This window comes from Mustela nivalis, assembly GCF_964662115.1.
Source record: "Mustela nivalis genome assembly, chromosome: 19".
Taxonomy (NCBI): Eukaryota; Metazoa; Chordata; class Mammalia; order Carnivora; family Mustelidae; genus Mustela; species Mustela nivalis.
The window spans coordinates 9,748,437-9,771,561 of record NC_139038.1 but is presented as its reverse complement, the minus strand read 5'-3'; the positions used below and the strand labels follow the sequence as shown (position 1 = coordinate 9,771,561).

The 23,125-nt window shown below is 40.8% G+C and overlaps 1 protein-coding gene and 1 long non-coding RNA gene across 3 annotated transcripts in view; one reads left to right on the top strand and one right to left on the bottom strand.

The window, feature by feature from the left end:
- Positions 1-23,125, bottom strand: part of LOC309853960 (nuclear envelope pore membrane protein POM 121-like) — a 58,057-nt gene that overhangs the window by 24,175 nt on the left and 10,757 nt on the right. Inside the window, exons 2-5 of one of the 2 annotated variants that reach the window (XM_082712553.1) lie at positions 22,865-23,101; positions 2,522-2,737; positions 2,052-2,210; positions 346-426 (exon numbers count right to left, since the gene is read on the bottom strand). In XM_082712553.1, the coding sequence (XP_082568679.1) occupies positions 346-426; positions 2,052-2,210; positions 2,522-2,737; positions 22,865-22,893 (485 nt within the window). In that variant the 5' untranslated portion in view covers positions 22,894-23,101. Of the gene's footprint in view, positions 1-345; positions 427-2,051; positions 2,211-2,521; positions 2,738-4,090; positions 4,708-22,864; positions 23,102-23,125 lie in introns of those variants that run through there. The other variant, XM_082712552.1, reaches the window with a different exon arrangement.
- Positions 4,718-5,216, top strand: LOC309853979. Its single transcript, XR_014306032.1, has 2 exons — positions 4,718-4,852; positions 4,987-5,216. It is a non-coding gene; the product is annotated as an uncharacterized lncRNA (long non-coding RNA).

Here is a 23,125-nt window from a genome sequence, read left to right as displayed (position 1 = left end):
CAAACCCTAAATGTATTTAAACTCAAATGTACCAACTTAACATTTATCTTACATTTCATACTGCTGCACTTTAACCATCGCACAAACCTGTTTTTATACACGGTTATTAGATACATATACAAATTCTCTTACCCTTACCATATTTTTATCCATATTAATGAAAAAATATTAAAAGAAATTAGAAGATGGTTATTGTGGGACATTACTCAAAATGTTCTTCTCTGATGTCAAAGATCTGAACCTGGACTAATAAAGCAATACAAACACACGGAGGAAAATCTATAGGACAACAGCTCTCACGATGCCCTTCCCCCATCTACCTCATTCAGATGGATTCTCACTTACTTAGGCACAAAAGAAGCAGGGACTCCATTGGCCACCAGGGGCTCAAATGCTGAATGTCCACTCCCACTGCTATCGTGGCGCCTGTGACAAATTAAAAAACCCTCAATTAAATGAACTTTTTTTTTTCTTAGAGCATGCTCTCATACTCCTGGAACCTTAAAGTATTTCTGTGGCCTGCAGAAATGGCTAGACAAGAAAAAGGTTGCTTCAAACCCTAAAGATCCTAAAAGGTAGATTCATTCTAAGACCGTCCTAATAATAATTAGAGTACAAAAATGCTTCAAGACCTTTTGAACTTATTCAGGTGTATTATTTGCTAACTTCTCTCCAAAGTGTAACAATCACAAACTTAATACCCTACCAGCCACATATAAAAAACAAAAAACAGAAACATTTTTAGAAACTAACCCACACATCCCATAGTGCTCTGGACGTTAATATGGCAAGTCTGTTAGGGAAAAACTTCACATATCACACATAAGGGCCTATGCATGGCACCCAGGATCACTGCCTACTCCAAGTGTGAGAGAAATGATACAGAATCCTCAGTTACAGGGTCACTGGAGTCAAGAAATATTTTAACCTTGGAGAGTATGAGAGACTCATCTGGACCGTAAGAATGACTAAGATTCCCTCTCCGACCTCCACATCCCCCGCTCCTGGCCACCCCTGCTTAGCTTGCGGACATCGGTTCACAGTGCTCACTTAAAAACCACCTGTACGGATCCTTAGATCTTCCTGAGTCACATAAAAACACTTCTATTTATTAATGTCTCCCCAACTAACTCTGCATTGGTAGTACCAAAGAGGGCCAACTTGGTAGGATGTGAATGGTCTGGCTTAGGTAATGGTTGTATTTAATGAGTGTGGGGTCCATGGTCTCCTCAGAGTGCTTCCTGGAGCAACAAACACGAAGAAACCCCCTCTCATTAGTCTGTTTATTGTCCTGTTGTGTTTCTTCTTTTCTTTTTTTTACTTCTATACACATACAATCTAGAATTCCTTATTTTATTATCCAAGTCCCATAGGGCCTCTGTCTTACTCACTGCTCTATCCACAGTACTGAATAGGCCCAGGCACACACTAGGTGCTCAGTCTGCCAAACTGAAAGATGAGTGAAACCCTTAACTGAGTCTTGGAAAGCAGCTGTCACACCTAGTGACTTCCCCTCCGCTCTCCCCACCACCCAGGACACAGACTGCTTATGCCATTTTCATTAAAGTATCAGGAACCAAATAATGGAATTGGTTTTACTCTCATTACTGATAAATCTACCATATTCCAGTTGTGACTTTTCCTCCCCAAGCAGTTCCTTTGGCACCACTATGACATCTGAATGATGGTTACCCAAATAACTGAGTAACATAAGTTAGTGAAGGGAAGATTTTTAGCATTCTCTCTAAAAAAAAAAATAAAATTTAGCACATTTGTATCAAAAGTATGAGGCTGACATGGCTAATAGCTGTCACCTAATCTCTAATACTCATGGGAAAGGTAAGTTATAACATTTAACCTGTACATTAGGATGTTAACAGCATCCAAGCCCTTGTTACCAAGCTCTTCTATAGAATCCAAAGAAGGGCACCTACTGAGGCTCACAAACTATGGAGGTGTGGCCTCTGTTTCTTTTTGGGCAGGATCAGTATTTCAACAAATTACAGGAGTCTGTGTCAGAGGCCTGTTTAGTACTCTGCGGGGCCTGTTACCTTCTTTTATTTTCCTGGCTATCAGAAAATATTTGGTCTTCCTCCTCCACGGTCCTTTTCTTCCTCTCCTTGAGGGCACTTAGTACGGTCTCCTTCGCACATGGGTCTGGGGCATTACCTGATGGTGAGGATAGTGTTGAGTTGATTGTCTGCTCTGGTCTATAATGAAAAACAAGATTCTGGTATTAAACTATGTTAATAACTACGCCATATAGCACAGACTTCAGTCACTGGAAATCAGAAGCTAACTAATAAGGAAAAGTATACACTGACAGAAACTGCCCTTAGAACTACAGCTACAATCTAAGACCAAAATAAAACAAAACGATGTTCAAGGACTAGAGTCAGGGATTTCTCATTCAAATAAGCACTTCTTCCCTTTTTTGCTTTATAGTTGTTTTGTCAGAGAACAGCTGTGGAAAAACAGGTGAAAATAAACAGGGGTTTAGTCTGCCAGTAGTAACACTCACAATGGTGAACGAGTTCGTTTATTATCCGGAGGAGCAATCCTCACTGTCACTGGGCTGCACACCATTTTGGAATTACGAGCAGACAGCACAGTCTTCTTGTGATAACCATTCCAGCACACTGTAGGAAGTACGCCCAGAAGGGAATACTGGGCCTGTTGGATTGGATAGCGTCTTCGAGGTGTTATCATAAAGCGATTTGATAAAGTCCCACAATCCCTATGGAGAACAGGAGACATATTATAGAACCAAAAAAGCTTGAAGGAATGGCAGAAATGTAAATTGCTGGAGAATCACGTGGGTTCAGTTATCTTCCAGAGAGCTTAAACCACTTAAAAAAATTTAAAAAGGTTTTATTTATCTATTTAGAGAAACTGAGCACACCCAGGGGAGGGGCAGAAAAAGAGGACCGCCCTAAGTGCACAGAGCCTGATGCAGGACTTCCTCTCACAAACCTGAGATCACAACCTGAGCCTAAACCAAGCGCTGCATGCTCAACTGACTGAGCCACCCAGGCGCCCCTTAAACTTTTTTTTTTTTAAGGTTTTATTTATTTATCTGAGAGAAAGAGTGATCACAAGTAGGCAGAGGGGCAGGCAGAGGGGGGGGGGAAGCAGGCTCCCTGCTGAGCAGAGAGGCTGATGTGGGGCTCAATCCCCAGACCCTGAGATCATGACCTGAGCCAAAGGCAGAAGCTTAACCCTTAATCCACTGAGCCATCCAGGCGCCCCTTTAAACTGCTTTTTGAGCCACAAAAAAACACAGCATTTTTATGGCAATGCTCCCCCATTCCATCTAAGGATGGAAAGTGGCAGCTGCTCAGCAGCTGTCCCTACAATGGACTTCAACAATTGAGAGGAAAGTTGAAAACCTTGCCCACACGAGGGGAAAAAAAAAAAAAAAAAGGTGCAGTGAAAGATAAGTGTGTGTTAGGACATGCAAGGAGGGACTCTTCAAGGATTTGTAGATCTTTTCAATCTTTTATGCTGAGTCACAAGTAATAAACACCGAAAGTCAAACATTTTGACACCTAAGTTCATCTTTCAACTAAATGTACTAATCGATAATCTAATATTTTCACCAAAGTTTTATATTCTCTTGTAATGATCAGCTATTGGGATAAAATGTAAATGCCCTTTTAATTGGATCTTTATCAATCAAGTTTTATTAAAGAGGGGTCTTCTGGGAACACCTCTTTGAGCTCCGCTAACTGACCTAATTGCTCTTATTGGTTCAAAGAAAAAAATACAGCAAAACACACTATTATAACTACTCTAGAAAGATCAAGGTATTTTCACCAGAAGTAGGGACATTTTAGTAGCTTATCAAGTGTTTTTCGAAAGGCTATATTAAAATTCAGTTTTAAAAACTGTTAAAAAGGGAAGAGCTCTGGCATCACATCTTATTCCAAGGCAGCGGACGGTGGACATACAGCAAGGTGTTTCAAGAGGACAAAGCGACACAGAATCCACTTTTGACTTGATGAAAGAGAAAATCGGATTTAAAAGTCAAGCTCTCCATTCAAAGCCGGTCGAGAGAACGGAGGGTGTGGGGAAGTTGAGCGGATCTTACCGGTGGGAAGGCCTCCTAGACGATCGAAGAAGAGGAGTGGGGGGAGAGGGGTGAACGTGATGCACACGATGGGCCGAGTGCGCGGGCGGCGCGGCGCGGGCGGGAGTGCGGCGGCGGCCAGGCCTCTCCAGCAGGTCCCTGGCCTCCGGGGCGGGGGCAGGCTGCGGGGGGCCGGGCTTGCCCAGGTAACTGCCCATGAGGAGCAGTTCGGCGGGGTCGGGTCCTTCGAGCAGGGTCCGCGGCTCTAGGAGGTTTCCGTTCACCGCTGACTTGGCTGGAGGCGAGGCGTGCAGGGTCCGCTGGCGCCGCGCGTTCCGAACGAGCGAGGAGAGGGCGCGCGAACCGCGGGGCTCGCGGCTCAGTCCCCACCAGGCCGCGGTGGCCCCCACGGCCAGCCAGGCCAGCGCCGCCGCCGCCGGCACCAGGTACAGCACGAGGCCGAACAGCGACAGGCCGAGGAGCGCCGCCCCGCCCCGGCCCCCGCAGCCCCCGCCCCGGCCCCGGCCGTCCCTGACGCTTGCTATCGGCCGCCGCCGCTCGCCTCCGCCAGCCGCCGCTGCCGCCGGAGACATCGCGGCTCCGCGCCGCGGAGAAGACTTAAATATCCCAGCGTGCACCGCGCCGCGCGCCGCGTCACCGCGCGCCGGTTGCGTCACTGCGCAGGCGACTCGTACGCGCGGCCGCCCCGGGCAACGCCGCAGCTGCCTGGCAACGCGCTAGACCGGACCCCGCTCTGCAACTGCGGCCTCCAGAAGCTGCGAGGTAGTCTTCCGGGGGCTTCTGCGCGCCCACCGAGCGGCACCCACCCCGAGGTGACCCGGTAGAAGAGTCGCGTTAAAAATAAAAGCTCTCGAAAGAGACCGCTCACGTAATGCTCGATCCCTGTTGTTTTCTAGAGGGCAGAACTCCCCGGAAGGGGTGGTCACCCGGCACCTTTTTCACGACTGCTACCAGAGGTGGTGAGTTTTTCAGCTGCCCTGTTTCGGCCAAAGGGGGTTTACACGCACAGCAACAGAGAAAAGCCAGGCCAGCCCAGACCAGCCACCCTTGTTAAATGTGGATCTAATTCTAATAAACTCCGGATCAAGCAGGCTAGTAGTGTCAGAGACTGCGGATCAAGCCTGAAGCTGCAAGCTAAGTTTGATTTCCTTCCGTACAAATTGGTTAAGTGGGACAGTTACCTACCAAATTTCACATCATGGTTCAGAATCGGGTAGATTTTGAGGATTTGTGATCAATTTAACGATGTTAAATATGGTCTGGGAAAGTAGATGGGTGGTTGACAAGGGCTGGGGAGCATGTTGGGGGTGGGAAAATGGAGAATGACTGCTAAAGGGTAGGGTTTTCTTTGTGGGGGGACAAAAAATGTCTTAGAATTAGATTATGGTGGGGTTGCACAACCCTGTGAATTCTATGGTCTGTGAATTTTATCTTAATAAAACCATCTAAAAAAAAAGTCTTGGAGGTCTCCCAATTCAGATTTTGATCTAGCTCAGCTTCCTAGGCCATTCATTCACTCCACTGCCAACAGACATGAAAAGACAGGGTCTCTGATCTCTAGTGGAGAAGAAAGATGTGTAAGCAGAAAGCTAGTCACTGTGGCCAGCATGATAACAGAGGAACAGAAAAGAGAGGGAATGATAAAGGAGAAGACAGGCTTGGAGGTTTCTTGAGCCAACAAGAACTGGGCTAAAATCAAGGCACTGTGCAGAAGCACAGAGATGGAAAGGAGTCTGGCTGGAGATTAGGAGGTTTGAGGGAATAGAGAGGTTAGAAAGATAGGCACGGCTCAGTACAGAGGCCTCTAGAGGAACCTAAAGAGATGAGAAAGGCAGGTAGTTCTCCCCAACCCATTGCAAGTGTAATTTTGCTTCTCTCTGTTTGATTTCATGAAAGACTTCATTTGAAAAGAAAATGGGATGGGCTGTGTTACTTAGGAATAGATCTCTGCAGTAGCAGTTGAAGAGCTGGACAAGAGCCACAGTCCAGTGAGTTAAATTGTGAATGGAAAACCAGGAAGTAGAGGCAGTGAGTGCAAAATTCCCATTCAAGGAATCTGGATAAGGAAGAAGAAAGTATCTAGCTCAGCAAATTATCATATATTACTGATATTCAGAGGAAGAGCCAGACATAAAAGCCATCAGTGTACACATGCCATGACACTAAGATTACTTGGGAATTAATACAGATGGAGAGGTGAGACTTGAGCCTCAGGACACCCCACTGTTTAGAGGTTGAAGAAATGGACACACAAACCTGCCAATCATTTAGTAAAATATAAATATGACTGCATTAAAATTTAACACTTCTGTATGGGAAAAGAACATAGATGCTAAAAGACAAGCTAAGACTGCTAAGAAACAACTAATACAAACCAAAAAAACCTCATATAACTCATTTAAAAACCAAGGAACTAGAATTTATAAGGAACTCCTAAGAATCACTACAAAAAGACTCAACTGTAAAAAAAGGACAAGTGATATAAAAATGTAATTTACTGAAAAGGAAACCCAAATGGCCAATAATAATACATATGTACATGTATATCTGTAAATACTTCAGTAATCTAGGAAATCTTTACTGAAGTAACAAGAAACCATTTTGCATTCCCTTTGCAGAAGTAGAAAAATTTAATAGTTCAACAAGATTAAATTTTGGAAGGATGTGGAACAAATGGAATGCTGTGCTGTTTGTAGATATGTAAAACTACAATTTGGAAAGCAACATGACAATATCTAATAAGACTGAAGAAATAGGTACCTTATAACCTTGCAATTCCATTTTTGGGTACAAAGACCGTCATTGCAGCATCATTTGTATTGACAATTTGAACACACCTAAATGTCTAATGTCTACCAACCAAGAATGGAGGAACAGTGGCATAATTTATATAATGAAATACTATAAAAGCAACTGAAAATTAACCACCTTCCCAGCCATAATTAAGTGATTCCAGGCTAGTTCTCCCGCCATGAACAACTAAGAAAATGGACAAAATTTATGAAGCAACTACTTTCAGACAACAGGAAGTGCAAGACTGATCCCTGAGAGGAAACTCATAAAGCAAGCGCCGAAAATCACCGAGTTCCTCTAAGCAGAGACAATTTCCCAAGTGTAGTGCAGACAGCTAGAGTATGAGCAGAGCAGGGAGATCCCACAGGGCTGAGGAGGCAAAACTAGACTTGATAGATGAAACCACTGGAAACCACTGGGCAGAGCAGTGGAAAGGAAGGTGTCATGCCACAGGGAGGTGCAGAGGTCTGTGTGTGAATCCCCTAAAATTCTGTGGCTGAAGGCTGGCATGATGATTCATTTTATGTCTCAACTTGACTGAGCCTCAGTGTGCCCGGATACTTGGTTAAAGATTATTTTGGGGTATGCCTATGAGAGTATTTCTGGATGAGATTAACATTTGAATTGGTAAACTAATAAGTAAAGAAGATTGCCTTCCACAGTGGGTACGCCTCAACCAATCTGCTGAAGGCCTGAATAGAACAAAAGTCCTGGGTAAGAATTCTCTCTGCCTGGCTTCTAGCTGGGACATCTATCTTCTCTCTCCTTTCAGACTTGAACTTGGAACTAACTCATACTATCGGCTCTTTTGCTTCTTAGTCCTTTGGCCTTGGACTGAAACTATACCATTGGCTCTCCTGGGTCCCCAGCTTGTCGACTACAGATCTTGGGACTTCTCAGCCTCCGTATTCCATGAATCAATTCCTGATTGTGTGTGTGTGTATCCATCCTATTGGTTCTGTTTCTCCGGAGAACTCTGAATAATGCAGCCAGGCAGTATATGCACAAAGAGGCTCCCTGAGGCTTACTAGAAAGCAAAGTACTAAATGGGTTAAGATTAGAACAGAGATATTAGAGTTAGAACATTCCTGGGGTAAGAGTTATGGCCCTACCAAAATGGAGAGATCTCAAAAAGTGCATCTTTTTTTTTTTTTTTTAAAGATTTTATTTATTAAAAAAAAAAAAAGATTTTATTTATTTATTTGATAGACAAGAGATCACAAGTAGGCAGAGAGGGAGGGGGGAAGCAGGCTCCCTGCCGAGCAGAGAGCCTGATGCGGGGCTTGATCCCAGGACCCTGCGATCATGAGCTGAGCTGAAGGCAGAGGCTTTAACCCACTGAGCCACCCAGGTGCCCCAAAAAGTGCATCTTTAACATCCTTGGGCTCCACTTGGAACAGCAAAAAGGTTAAAACGTGAGCTAAGGACCACAGTCTAGAGTAAGGCCTATTCTAGGTCTGCCTTAATAAATTCTAATATCAAACCATGACAAGATCCACAGGAAACAAGTTTGGAGGCTGAGTATCACCAAGTTAGTGGGGCTTGGGAAACACTCTAGGCTCTTCGCTGATGTGTAAAGACAAGACAAAAAACCAAGTATAAACAAGTGTAAGGTCCTTAGCCAGTAATTATACTGCCTGCTAGAACAAGAACCCATATGCCTCAAGGAGAAACAAGAGACTCCAGACTATTGTTCACAATGTACAATATTCAATAAAAAGCCCTTTAGGGGACGCCTGGGTGGCTCAGTTGGTTCGATGACTGCCTTTGGCTCAGGTCATGATCCCGGAGTTCCGGGATCGAGTCCCGCATCGGGCTCCCAGCTCCATGGGGAGTCTGCTTCTTCCTCTGACCTTCTCCTCGCTCATGCTCTCTCTCTCACTGTCTCTCTCTCAAATGAATAAATAAAATCTTTAAAAAAAAGAAAAAAGCCCTTTAGGCCTACAAGAAAACAAACAATGGGATCCATAGTTGAAGTAAAGGAAAGCATAGTCTTAAGAAGTAAAGAGATAAGGAATCTGCCCAGAGATAAGGAATCTGCCCAGAAATGGCAATTATAAGGAAGAAACTAACAAATACTAAAACTAAAAAAATTGAAAATTTTTACTAGGTAAGCTTACTAGCAGATTGGAGAGAGAAAAACAGAGCCAGTGCCCTGAAAGGCAGATCAGCAGAAATGATCTCATAATGAACAGACCCTCCAGGATTTGCAGCAATATCAAACAGTCTTCCATGCATGCAACTGGACACTCACAAGGAGAAGTGAGATGGGGCAGAAAGATGTATTTTTAAAATGTCTGAATTGCATGAATGTGATGAAAAATTACAGTTTAAAGATGCATGAAGCTGAACAAACTGCAAAGCACCTAAAACAATAACTGCAGCTTCTAATCAGAAACAAGGTAGGCTAGAGGATGATGAAAACATTTTTAAGTGCTGGGGTGGGGAGGGGGAACCTTGTCATCCCAGAATTCTGTGTTTAGCAGAAAATCCTTCAAAAATGAGAGTAAAATAAAGACATCTCCTGATAAATGAAATCTAAGAGAACTCATCACTGACAGAACTGTACTACAAGGAATATTAAAGTCGTGCTCTTTATTTTTTTTTTAAGATTTTATTTATTTGACAGAGAGAGAGAGATCACAAGTAGGCAGAGAAGTTGGTAGAGAGAGAGGGGAAGCAGACTTCCCGCCGAGCAGAGAGCCTGATGCAGGGCTCGATCCCAGGACCCTGAGATCATGACCTGAGCCAAAGGCAGAAGCTTTAACTCACTGAGTCACCCAGGCGCCCCAGGGCTGCCCTTTAGACCAAGGGAGCTAAGACCAGATAGAGATGTGGAACTACATGAAGGAATGAAGACCATCATGGTAAACAAGTGGGTAAAAGACTTTTTTCATGATATAAAAATTGATTGTTTGAAGTAAAAATAAAGACACATTGTATAAGTAGATGTAAAAAATATAGAAGGAAAAGACGTAATTATAACCACCAGAAGCTGGGCTGAGGGGAGGGTAAGTAATTATACTACTGTAAGGTTATTATATTTGTGATATGGAAGGCAGGAAGTGGGACATGTGAAGTACAGGTCTGCCATGAGAAAGGGTATGGTGAGATAGAAATAGAAAACTTATGTGTAAAGGTGTTTGATAGTGACTATACCCTGGATTGTAAGAGAAGTCTTAATAAATGTAAAAGAATTGATATAAAGCAAAGTGTATTCTCTGAGCATAATGGAATTAAACCAGAAAATCAGTAACAGAAATAAAAGGAGAATCTCCAAACACTTGATAATTAAAAAACACAATTTAATTAATCCAAAAGTCAGATAGCAAATCTCAAGTGACCTTAGAAAAAGTTTTGAAATGAATTACAATGAACATATAATGTGTCAAAGAGAGGCTTTTACTCCAGAAGATAATGGAACAACAGATTTACCCTCTGACCTAGAACAACAAAAACCAAACAATATATCAAACAGTGGTTTCCAAGACTACAGGTTAGACAACAAAGGACAATGTTCACTGAATTGACAAACAGCCTGAGCCCTATGATCATCACAGCTTACTGTCGAGTTTCTAGGCAGTGTTACAGAAAGGAAAGGAACAGAGGAAGAGCCCAGTGGAATTCCTAGCTTGAAATATAGGGCTAAGAGTTTGGGGAGATCAAAACAGCAAAAGTTTAAAATACAGAATACCAGAGAGAAAACTGTGAAGAATTCTCAGAGACCAACAGAGGTTTCTCTTGACTAGTTAGCACAGTACTCAAGGGTGTATGTTTACAGGGAAACTATAAATGCCAAGAAAAAACCATCCAAAAGTATTGAAAGAAACAGGATCTGGCACTAACAAACGGTCAAGAATCATGTTTATTCTCACCAATCAGACTGTAAAAACTAATACTCAGGAAGGTGCTGCCTCAGTTGTGGGAAATAATCAGCGTCATACTGAGTAGTGCTCTGGACCTACCTTACAGATCATAAAAGCAAAACCTGAAAGGATCAAACTGTTTCCAACAATCTTACCTACATCCCAAACAAAGTTCAAGAGAACGTACAAGACTAAAAAAATGACCAGCACTCAGTAAGGTAAAATTCAGTGTCTGGCATCCAAACAAAGGTCACCAGGCCATAGACAAGCAGGGAAACAGCTCATCGGGAGGAGAGTAATCAATCAAAACCGACGCAGAACACATGTTAAAATTAACAGAGGACAATAAAAATCATTTTATTCTCTATGTTCAAAAAGATAGAGATTGGAAAAAAATAAGACGATACAGTGGCCTCAAACTTCCCAAACATGATAAAAAAATACACATTGTTATATCTGAAGCTCAATCTTAAGTACAAGAAACAGAACTATAACTAGGGCTTGGTAATACAACTCAGTGTGGAAGAAGAGACAGAAACCGTATTAACATCTTAACGAAGAGTGGCCATGTCATGAGGAGATCGACACTGGCAATACAAACGGTCTAATTGCTGGGACGGGAAGCTGCCCCCACCACCACTACACAACTGCACATTCTAGAATGGAGCTGAATGGAACAGCATGGTTGACAAGCTACTGCAGAGGATAGGGAGAAGAAATCGGTCCCTAGTTAGAGGAGAAAATAGGGCTGGAGAGGTTACGAATAGGAGGGAGAAGACAAAGAAGGTACAAAGAGAACAGTTTAGGACTGGGTATGTGAGGTACCCCCAAATAACCAAACTGTTCAAAACGAGTGATACAGATAAGACCCTAAAGACAGCTAGAGAAAAAAGGTTACTTATAGAGGGAAAAAAGATAAGGATAATACAAAATATCTTCTTGGAAACAATGCAAAGGAGAAGACAGCAGAGTAACACCTTTAGAGTACTGAGAGAAAAAACTGCAAATCTAGAATGATATACCTAGTGAAACTGTTTTAAAAAGGGGAGATAAGGAAGTCTTCAGACATATAAAAGCTAAAAGAATTCATTACTACCAAACTAAAAGTAAAAGAAATGTTAAAAGATGCCCTTCAGGCAGAAGGAATATGATCTCAGATAGAAACCTGGATCTACATAACGGAAGGAATACAGAGCACTGGAAATGGTAGCTGTATAGGTAGGTATTTATGACCTTTCCTCCTCATTATTTAAATCTCTTTAAGACGTAACTGAGTGACCTAAGCAAAACATAAGAGTAGGCAGCTTCAAGTTCCCATCCTCCCAATAGAAACAAAACAAAACAAAACAAAAAACAAACAAAAAAAGTAGTAATTATCAGAACCAACTTCATCAGAATTCTGGAAAAACATCTGAGGTTTACATCAACCAAGCAAATGCTGAATCAAGAAAATAGCAATTTTATTTTATTTTACTTTTTTTAAAGTTTTATTTATTTATTAGAGAGAGGGAAAGAGACCAAAAGTAGGCAGAGCAGCAGGAAGAGGGAGAGGGAGAAGCAGGCTCTCTGCTGAGCAGGGAGCCTGATGTGGGGCTCGATCCCAGGATCCTGGGATCATGACCTGAGCCGAAGGTAGCCACTTAACCAACTGAGCCACCCAGGTGCCCTGAAAACAGCAATTTTAAAGTGGTGGAAAGCTTTGTGGGTTTTTGTTTGTTTGTGTTTTACTTGTTCTTCTCTCACATACTCCCCATCTTGGCAGCAATCTTGAAGACAGAAACCTACATTCCCAGCGTGGGAACCTGGTCGCTGGTTCTACACAGAACACACTAGATCTTTTTTGCAAATTACTATGTGTATCTGCTCTATATGGGGGCCACCTGAGGGAATGATGCGGGAACTCATCTCTATTTTGCAAACGTGGAACTCACTCAGGCTAGAAAAGCAATGGGCATTGCTTGAAAACACTGCAAGTAAAATAAACCACCACAGATGCATTGGGGAAAAGTTTACAGTTCAGACACACAATGAACCACTGTTATAGACTGAAATTTTTTCCTCTAAAATATCTATGCTGAAACCCAATGCTCAATGTAACTGTATTTGGAGATGTTTTTTTTTTTTTTAATTTTAAAGAGTTTATTTATTTGCCTGACAAGAGAGAGAGTGAGCACAAACAGGAGGAATGGGAGAGGGAGAAGCCTCCCTGCTGAGCAGGGAGCCTGATGCGGGGCTCAATCCCAGGACTCTGGGATCATGACCTGAGCTGAAGGCAGAGGCTTAACTAACTGAGCCACCCAGGCACCCCAGAGATAGGTTCTTTAAAAAGGTAGTTAAACTTCAATGAGGTCATGTGTGGAGCCCTAATCGAATATGACTAATGTCCTTATAAGAAGTAGAGGTGGCTCAGTTGGTTAAGGGTCCTTCTCTTGGTTTTGGCTCAGGGCATGATCTCAGGGTCTGGGGACTGAGTCCTGTGTCAGGCTACCAACTCAATGGGGAGTCTGCTTGAGGATTCTCTTGTTGTGCCCTTCCCTCTCCCCCTCTCTAAAGTAAATAAATAAATCTTAAAAAAAAAAAGAGAGAGAAGAAGAAGAAGAAGCAGAGACCCCAGGGAGGTTTGTGTACAAAGAAAGGTCATGTGAGAACACAGCAAGAAGATGGACATCTGCAACCAAAAAGAAATGACTCAGGAGAAGCCGGCCCTTACCAACACATTGATCTTGAATTTTCAGCATCTAAGAACTGTGAAAAATTAATTTCTATGTTTAAGCTGTCTATGTTTAAGTCTGTGGTATTTTGTTATGGCAACCCTCTAACAGACTAATACAGACTGCCTAAAGAATGGGAGGGAAAGCTGGTGAGTTTCTTTGGCAAATCAGGGCATTTGTAATTACCCATGTATAAGAGAGAATTTAGAGGTGTGTCCTCAGAATATATCTGACAGGACCCTAAGTTTTCACCTTGGTCTGATCCCTAGGATCAGTAGAGGCCTGGATAAGTGGTTTGTTTGTTTCTTTGTTTTCAAATGCTACAACATGGAGGCAATCTAAAAGGATAGGAGAAGTGTGTTTTTTTATTCTATATTTAGCTCCTGGTATTCAAGGACTTCTCTACCAAACCATTAGCTGAACACAAGCCAACATGATGGAGACTTCAGTGACCACATATGACAATCATTTAGTCTACAAAAATAGTTTGGAAAAGTCACAAAACAAGTAGACTATTACAACCTTCAATAACTTAATTTAAAAAAAAAACAAACAACATCAACAACAAACAGCATGGCAGAGGATATCAGATTTCCAGAGTTACAACAATAGACAAATGTCCAGGGATATGTCAATGACAATCACAAACCATGCAAAGAAACAGGGCAGTATGGTTGACTCAAAGTAACAAAAATAAATGGGTAGAGATCATCCCTAAGGATGCCCAGACCTTAGACTTATCAAAAATTTTTAAAAGGACAGTGTTAAATATGCTCAAAAACTAAAGGGAAATGAGGTAGGAGAAAAATGAGGATACTGATAAAGAGACAAAAAGGAACCAAAGAGAAATTCTGGAGCTAAAAAGTACACTAACTGAAATAAAACATTCATTAGATGGTCTCAAGACCATATTTGAGCAGGCAGAAGAATCACCAAACTTGACTGAAATTATCCAGTCTGAAGAGCAGAAAGAAAAAAGATTGAGAGAGAAAAATGAACAGAGGCGGGGTGCCTGGGTGGCCCAGTGGGTTAAGCCTCTGCCTTCGGCTCAGGTCATGATCCCAGGGTGCTGGGATCGAGCCCCACATCGGGCTCTCTGCTCAGCAGGGAGCCTGCTTCCTCCTCTCTCTCTGCTTGCCTCTCTGCCTACTTGTGATCTCTCTCTGTGTCCAATTAATAAATAAAATCTTAAAAAAAAAATGAACAGAGGCCAAGAGAACCGTAGTACAACAACAACAAGACCAAAATGTGCATTATGGGTGTCTCAGAGGAGAGAGAGAGAAAGAAAGAATATTTGAAAAACTAATGGTCAGAACTTTCCAAATTTGGTGAAAGGTATGAATTGGCACATACAAGAAGTCAAAAATCTCTAAATAAAATAAGCTCAAAGACATGCACACCAATGCACACATTTATAATCAAACTGTATAAAGACAGAGTCTTGATAGCAGCAAGTCAGAGGAAACTTGTTAAGTAAAAGGATCCTCAATAAGACTAGCAACTGATTTGTCATCTCAAACCATGGAAGCCAGAAGTCAGTGAGATACTGTAGGTAAAGTGCTGAAAGAGGGATGCCTGGGTGGCTCAGTCAGTTGGGCAGCTGTCTTCAGCTCAGGTTATGATCCCAGGGTCATGGGATTGAGTCCCACATCGGACTCCTTGCTCAGCAGGGAGCCTACTTCTCTCTCTGCCTCTGCCTGCCACTCTGTGTGCTTGTGCTCTCTCTCTCTCTCTGACAGATAAGTAAAATCTTAAAAAAAAATAAAGTGATGAAAGATATCTGCACTCCCATGTTTACTACAGCATTATTTACAACAGCCAAGATGTGGAAACAACCTAAGTGCCCACCCGCGGATGGACGGATTAAAAAAGATGTGGTATGTGCATGCATGGAATACTACTTAGTCATCAGAAATGGAAATCCTGCCATTTAAGACAACATGGATGGGCCGTGAGGGCATTACACTAAAGGAGATAAGTCAGAGAAAGACAAATATTGCATGATATTATATGTGGAATCCAAAAAAATCCAACCTCGATCCCATTTTCAGTTGCACCCAAAACCATAAGATCCCTAGGAATAAACCTAACCAAAGAGGCAAAGAATCTGTACTCAGAAAACTATAGAGTACTCATGAAAGAAACTGAGAAAGACACAAATAAATGGAAAAACATCCTATGCTCATGGACTGGAAGAATAAATACTGTGAAAATGTTTATACGACCAAAAGCAATCTACACTTTCAATGCAATCCCTATCAAAATACCACCAAATTTTTTTGAAGAAATGGAACAAATAATCCTAAAATTTATACGGAACCAGAAAAGACCACAAATAGTCAGAGAAATGTTGAAAAAGCAAACCAAAGTTGACAGACTTCAAGCTCTATTACAAAGCTGTAGTCATCAAGATGGTATGGTACTGGCACAAAAACAGACACCAGATAAATGGAACAGAATAGAGAGCCCAGAAATGGACACTCAGCTCTATGGTCAACTAATCTTCGACAAAGCAGGAAAAGAATGTCCAACAGAAAAAAGTCTCTTCAAATAGTGTTGGGAAAAGTGGACAGCCACATGCAGAAGAATGAAACTGGACCATTTCCTTATACCACACACAAAAACAGATTCAAAATGGATGAAAGACCTCAATGTGAGACAGGAATTCATCAAAATCCTTGAGGAGAACACAGGCAACAACCTTTTCGACCTCAGCCGCAGCAACTTCTTCCTAGAAACATCACCAAAGACAAGGGAAGCAAGGGCACAAATGAACTATTGGGACTTCATCAAGATCAAAAGCTTTTGCACAGCAAAGGAAACAATCAACAAAACCAAAGACAACTGACAGAATGGAAGATATTTGCAAATGACAGATAAAGGGCTAGTATCCGAAATAAAGAACTTAACCAACCTCACCACCCAAAGAACAAATAATCCAATCAAGAAATGGGCAGAAGACATGAACAGACATTTCTGCAAAGAAGACACCCAGATGGCCAATACACACATGAAAAAGTGCTCAACATCACCCAGCATCAGGGATATACAAATCAAAACCACAATGAGATGCCAGCTCACACCAGTCAGAATGGCTAAAATTAACAAGTCAGGAAACAAAAGATATTGGCAAGGATGCGGAAAAAGGGGAACCCTCCCACACAGTTGGTGGGGATGCAAGCTGGTGCAGCCACTCTGGAAAACAGTATGGAGGTTCCTCTAAAAGTTGAAAATAAGAGCTATCCTATGACCCAGCAATTGCACTACTGGGTACTTACCCTGAAGATAAAAATGTAGTGATCCGAAGGGGTACATGCACCCAAATGTCCACAGCAGCAATGTCCACAATGGTCAAACTATGAAAAGAACCTAGATGTTGGGGCGCCTGGGTGGCTCAGTATGGGTTAAGCCTCTGCCTTTGGCTCAGGTCATCATCTCAGGTTTCTGGGATTGAGCCCCATGTCAAGCTTCCTACTCAGCAGAGAGTCTGCCTCTTCCTCTCCACCCCACCCCCCTCTGCTAGTGCACTCCTGCTCTCTCTCAAAGAAATACAATCTTTTTTTTTTATTATGTAAGTCACCATACAGTACATCATTCATTTTTTATAGTGTTCCATGATTTATTGTTTGCAAATAACACCCAGTGCTCCATGCAATATGTGCCCTCCTTAGTACTTATAACCAGGTTAACCCATCCCCTTCACACTCCTCCCTCAAATAAATAAAATCTTTAAAAAAATTTTTAAAAACTATGAGACAGAGACATTCTCTATTGATTTAAAGGCCAATTTTATCAGAATATATGACAATTATAAACATATATGCAACAAAAAGAACAGTGCCCCAAATTATATGAAGCAAGAGCTGAAGGGCGAAACGGACAGTTCTGCCCTAACAGTTAGACTTCAATCTACTACTTTAAATGGACAGACTATCTGTACAGAAGCTCAGCAGGGAACTAGAGCACCTGAACAAGACTGTAAACCACCTACACCTAAAAGACTGAGATCATACCATGCATCCTCTCCGACCACAAAAGAATATAAAGATAGAAATCAGTAAAAGAAGGAAAACTGAGGGCACCTGGGTGGCTCAGTCAAGTGTCTGCCTTTGGCTCAGGTCATGATCACAGGGCCCCTGCTCCATGGGAATCCTGCTTCTCCCTCTCCCTCCCTGATTATGTTCCCTCTCTCACTGTCAAATAAATAAATAAAATCTTTAAAAAAAAAAAAAAAGGAAGAAAAACTGAAAAAAAATCACAAGTATGTGGAAATTAAACAACACTCTTAAACAGTTGTTCAAATAAGAAATCACAAGGAAAATTAAAATATAGATAATCAAATGAAAAGATAACGTAATTAAATGTATGGGATGCTGTGAGGGCAGTGCTCAGAAAGAAATGTATAGTTGTAAATGCCTGCATTTACAAATCAATAACTTTATACCAGGGGAAAGTAGGAAAAAAGAGCAAACTGTATACAAAGCTAGCAGAAGAAAGGAAATAATAATGATTGGAATGAAGATTAATGATATACAGAGTAGAAAACAATAGAAAATCAATAAAACCAAAAAGTTGGTCCTTTGGAAATACCAACAAAATGGGCAAACCTATAGATAGACTGACAAAAAAAAAAAAAAAAAAAAAAAAAAAAAAAAAGACATGAATAACTAAAACCAGAAATGGAAGTGGGGACACTACAACCAACCTTAGAGAGATAAAAAAGGCTTATAAGAGAATACTGTGAATACACCAACAAATGAGATAATCTAAATGAAATGGACAAATTCCTAGCAATATGCAAATTAAACCAACTGAAGATGGACTCAAAATCTTTGATTTTTTAATTTAAATTCTAGTTAATTAACATTACAGTGCAATATTGGTTTCAGGTGTAAAATTCAGTGTTTCATCACTTACATACAGCCCCCAGTGCTCAACACAACAAGATAGAATGGTCAATCCTTAACACTCGTCACCCATCTAGCCCATCCCCCGACTACCTCCCTCGATCAACCTCAGTTTGTTCTCTATTGTTAAGAGTTTCTTATGGTTTGTTTCTCCCTCTTCCCTCCCCCTTCCATACGTTCATCTATCTTGTTTTTTAAATTCCACATATGAATGAAATCATATGGATCTGTCTTTCTCTGACTTATTTCACTAGAATAGAAATCTCAATAGACCTATAAAACAAGTAAAAGGATGTCACACCTGGCTGGCTCAGTTGGTTAAGCATCTGAACTTTGGTTTCAGCTCAGGTGATGATCTCTGGGTTGTGAGACTGAGCCCTGCATAAGGCTGCACACTCAAGGTGGAGTCTGCTTCAATTTTTTTCTCTCTTTCTCGCTCTGTCCCTCCTACCCTTTGCATGCTCTCTCTAAATAAGTAAATAAACTATTTTTTAAAAAAGTAAAAAGGCTGAATCAATAATCAAAAACCTCTCAACAAATAAATATGAGAACCAGATGGCTTCACTGGCACCTACTATTCTCCAATTCTTCCAAAAAATAGAAAAGGAAGGAAGGAACACTTTGTAAGTCAATCTATGAGAGCAGATAACAAAACCAGATAAAGACATAAAACTATAGACCAATATCCTTTATGAAGATAGATGCAAAAATCCTGAACAAAATACCAGCAAACCAAATCTGGCATATGAAAAAGACCTTATATACCATGACCAAATGGTATTTATCCTAAGGATGTAAGGCTGGTTCAATATATGAAAATCACTGTAATACATCACATTAATCGAACAAAGGAAAAACACATATGCATCTCAATTAGTGCAGAAAAGACGTCTGACAAATCCAAAATCCTGTAGTGGTAAGAACTCTCAGAAAAGCAAAAATAGAAAATTCCTCACTGTGATAAAAGGTATTTATGAAATCTCCATGTTTAATAGCATATTCAGTGGTGAAAGACTGAAAATGTACTTGTAAGATCAAGAACAAGAAAAGGATGCACGTCTTTAGCCACTGCTACTCAACACTGATCTAGAAGTTCTAGACAGAGATACCAGACAAGAAAAAGAAATAAAATACATTCAAATTCCAAAGGAAGAAGTAACATCATCTCTATTTGTAGATGACATTATCCTACACAGAAAATCCCAAGGAATTCATAAGGAAGCCACTAGAGCTAGAACCCTCAACAAAGTTGCAGGGTTTAAGAGCAACTCACAAAATCAATTGTGTTAAATTGTGTTTGTATATATCAGCAGTAAATAATCCAAAAAGAAAGTAAGCAATTCCATTTACAGTAGACTCTAAGATACTATAATACCTAGGAATAAATTTAACCAAAGATGTGTACACTAAAAACTACAAAATACTGCTGAAAGAAATTAAAGAAGACCTAAACAAATAGAAAGACACCCCCTGTTAATTAGAAGACTTACTACTGTTAAGACAACAATACTACGCAAAGCAATCTGTAAATTCAAAGCAATACCTACCAGAATTTCAACAGCCTTTTCTTTTCTTTTTTTTTCAGAAATAGAAAAGTCAATCCTCAAATTCATACAGAATTGGAAGCATTCCGAATATGCAAAAACAATACTGAAGAAGAATTAGTTAACCTAAATATTAAAGTTAAGACCATAAAATTTCTAAAAGAAAACACAGGGGTAGATCTTGATGACCTTGGATTTCATATCAAAAGCATTAACAACAAAAGAAAAACTAAGGGCACCTGGATGGCTCGGCTGGTTAAGCATCCGACTTTTGGTTTTTGCTCAGGTCATGATCTCAGGGTTGTGATAACAAGCCCCACATCACGCTTCATACTTAGTGGGGAGTCTGCTTGAGATTCTCCCTCTTCCCCTTCCCCCAGTTTCTCTCTCTCTCTTTCATACACACACACTCTCTCTAAAATAATCTTTAAAAAAAAACTAAACTGGGCTTCAACAAAATTAAAAAATTTGTGCATCAAAGGTGATTATTAAGAATGTGCAAAGACAGGGGCGCCTGGGTGGCTCAGTGGGTTGAGCCTCTGCCTTCAGCTTGGGTCATGCAGGAAGCCTGCTTCCTCCTCTCTCTGCCTGCCTCTCTGCCTGCTTGTGATCTCTCTCTCTCTCTCTGTGTCAAATAAATAAGTAAAATCTTAAAAAAAAAAAAAAAGAATGTGCAAAGACAATCCACAGAATGGGATCAGATATCTGATCAGAGTTTAATATCCAGAATATATAGCAAGTCTCTACAACTCAACAACAAAAAGAGGAATAGTGCAATTAACAAATAGGCAAAGGGGGTGCCTGGGTGGCTCAGTGGGTTAAAGCCTCTGCCTTCAGCTCAGGTCATGATCCCAGAGTCCTGGGATTGAGCCCCACATCAGGCTCCCTGCTCAGCCCCACCTCTGCCTGCCTCTCTGCCTACTTGTGATCTCTGTCAAATAAATAAAATTTTTTAAAAAAATAATTTAAAAATAGGCAAAGGACTCATATAACTATTTCTCAAAGATATACAAATGGCCAACAAGGACATGACATCAGTGTCATTAATCATTAGAGAAATGTAAACCAAAAGCACTGTGAGGTGTCATTTCATAACTACTAGGATGACCATAATAATAAGTTTAAAAAGAAAAGTAAGTGTTGGTGAGGATGTGGAGAATCTGGAACCCACAAATATGGCTGTGGAAAAAAGTTTGGCAGTTCCTCAAAAAATATGTATGTATATAACTACCATATATCCAGTAACCTCACTTCTGAGTATATATTCAAAGAAAATGAAATCATGATCTTGAACCAAGACCTGTGTCTCCATGTTCATCACAGCATTATTCCCAATAAGTAAGACATGGAAATAACCTAAGTGTCCATCTATGGGAGACTGCATGTAGACAATTCAGTATGTACACAGAATGGAATATTATTCAGCCCTAAAAGGAAGGAAATTCTGCTTTTTGTAACAACATGGACAGACCCTGAGGGAATTATGCTAAGTGAAATAAGTCAGAGACAAATACTGTATGTCCTCACTTACACGTGGAATCTAAAAAAATCAAACTCATAGAAATAGAGTAGGATGGCAGTTGCCAGGGCCTGGGGGTGGTGAGGGAAATGGAGATATGTTAGTCAAAGGGTACAGAGTACAAATTTTCAGCTATAAACGAGTAAGTTCTGTGGATATAATATGCATCATGATGACAATAATCAACAATACTATGTTGTATACCTGAGGTTTGTTAGGAGAATAGATCTTCAATATTATCACCACATATACATACATACTTAATGAGGAAAGACTAGGACAAGGTAAGGACATCCACTCTCATTAGTTCTATTCAACATTACCAGGACACTCAAGGCAAGAAAAAGAATGAAATAACATAGAAATTGGAAAGAAAGAAGTAAAAACGTTTCTTATTTACAGATCACGTGATTTGTGTTCGGAGACAATCTGATGCAATTTACAGAAGAATTGCTAGAGCTGATGAGTGAACTGAGCAAGAGTGCATGAAACAGATGGGATCGGTACAGAAAAATCAATTGCAGCAACAATGAACAATTTATACTTAAAAACACAATACCAATTATAATAGCATAAAACATGAAATATTTAAAATTTAACACAATGCATGCAAAACTTCTACACTAAAACATTCATTACACAAATCTGCAAAACGTTTTTGAGAGAAATTCAAGAAAACCTAAATAAATGGAGAGATACATGTTCATGGATTGGAAGACTCAATGTTGTTAAGATAACCATTATCCTCACATTGAGCTATAGATTTGGTTCAGTACCAATGAAAACCCCAGTTGAGGGGCGCCTGGGTCGCTCAGTGGGTTAAAGCCTCTGCCTTCAGCTCACATCATGATCTCAGGGTCCTGGGATAGAGCCCCCCATCGGGCTCTCTGCTCAGCATGGTATATAACCATGCTCTCTCTCTCTCTCTGCCTGTCTTTCTGCCTACTTGTGATCTCTCTCTCTGTCAAATAAATAAAATTTTAAAAATATATTAAAAAAAAAACAAAGAAAACCCCAGTCGGCCTTTTTTTTTCTTGTGGAAATTGACTAATTTAAAATATATATGGTTATGCAAAAGAACCCAGAATAGCCAAATAAATTTTGACAAAAGAAATAACAATAACAAATTTGGAAGACTTACGCTACACGACTTGAAGACTACGGGAAAAGTTACAGCAGTGAAGACAGTATGCTATTTGCATAAACAGACATATAGTTTACGGGAAGAGAGTAGAGAATCCAGAAAAAAAGACTAACATATATGTTGCTGGCTGATGTTCTACATTGGCACTGCTGTAATTCAATGAGGAAGATGCTGGAACACGGGATGTATTAGTTCTCTATCACTGCAGAACAAATTATTCCATCATTTAGTGGCTTAAATCAACATTTATCTTATAGTTTCTGTGAGTCAGGAACTTGAGAGTGGCTTACCTGGGTGGCTCTGGCTCTGACGCTCTCATGAGGAGGCAGTCAGGGCATCAGTGAGGGCTATAGTCATATGGAGGCCCAATGAGCGCTGTAGGATTTGCTTTCAAGATAGCTCACTTGCTTAGCGTTCAGAGAAAGCCCCAGTTCCTTGCCAGCCATTGGCAAAAGGCCTTGGTTCTTCATCACATGGCCCTCTCCATAAGGTTTGTTAATTGTCCTCAGCATACGGCATCTGGCTTCCTGCAGGGTGAGGAATCCAAGGAG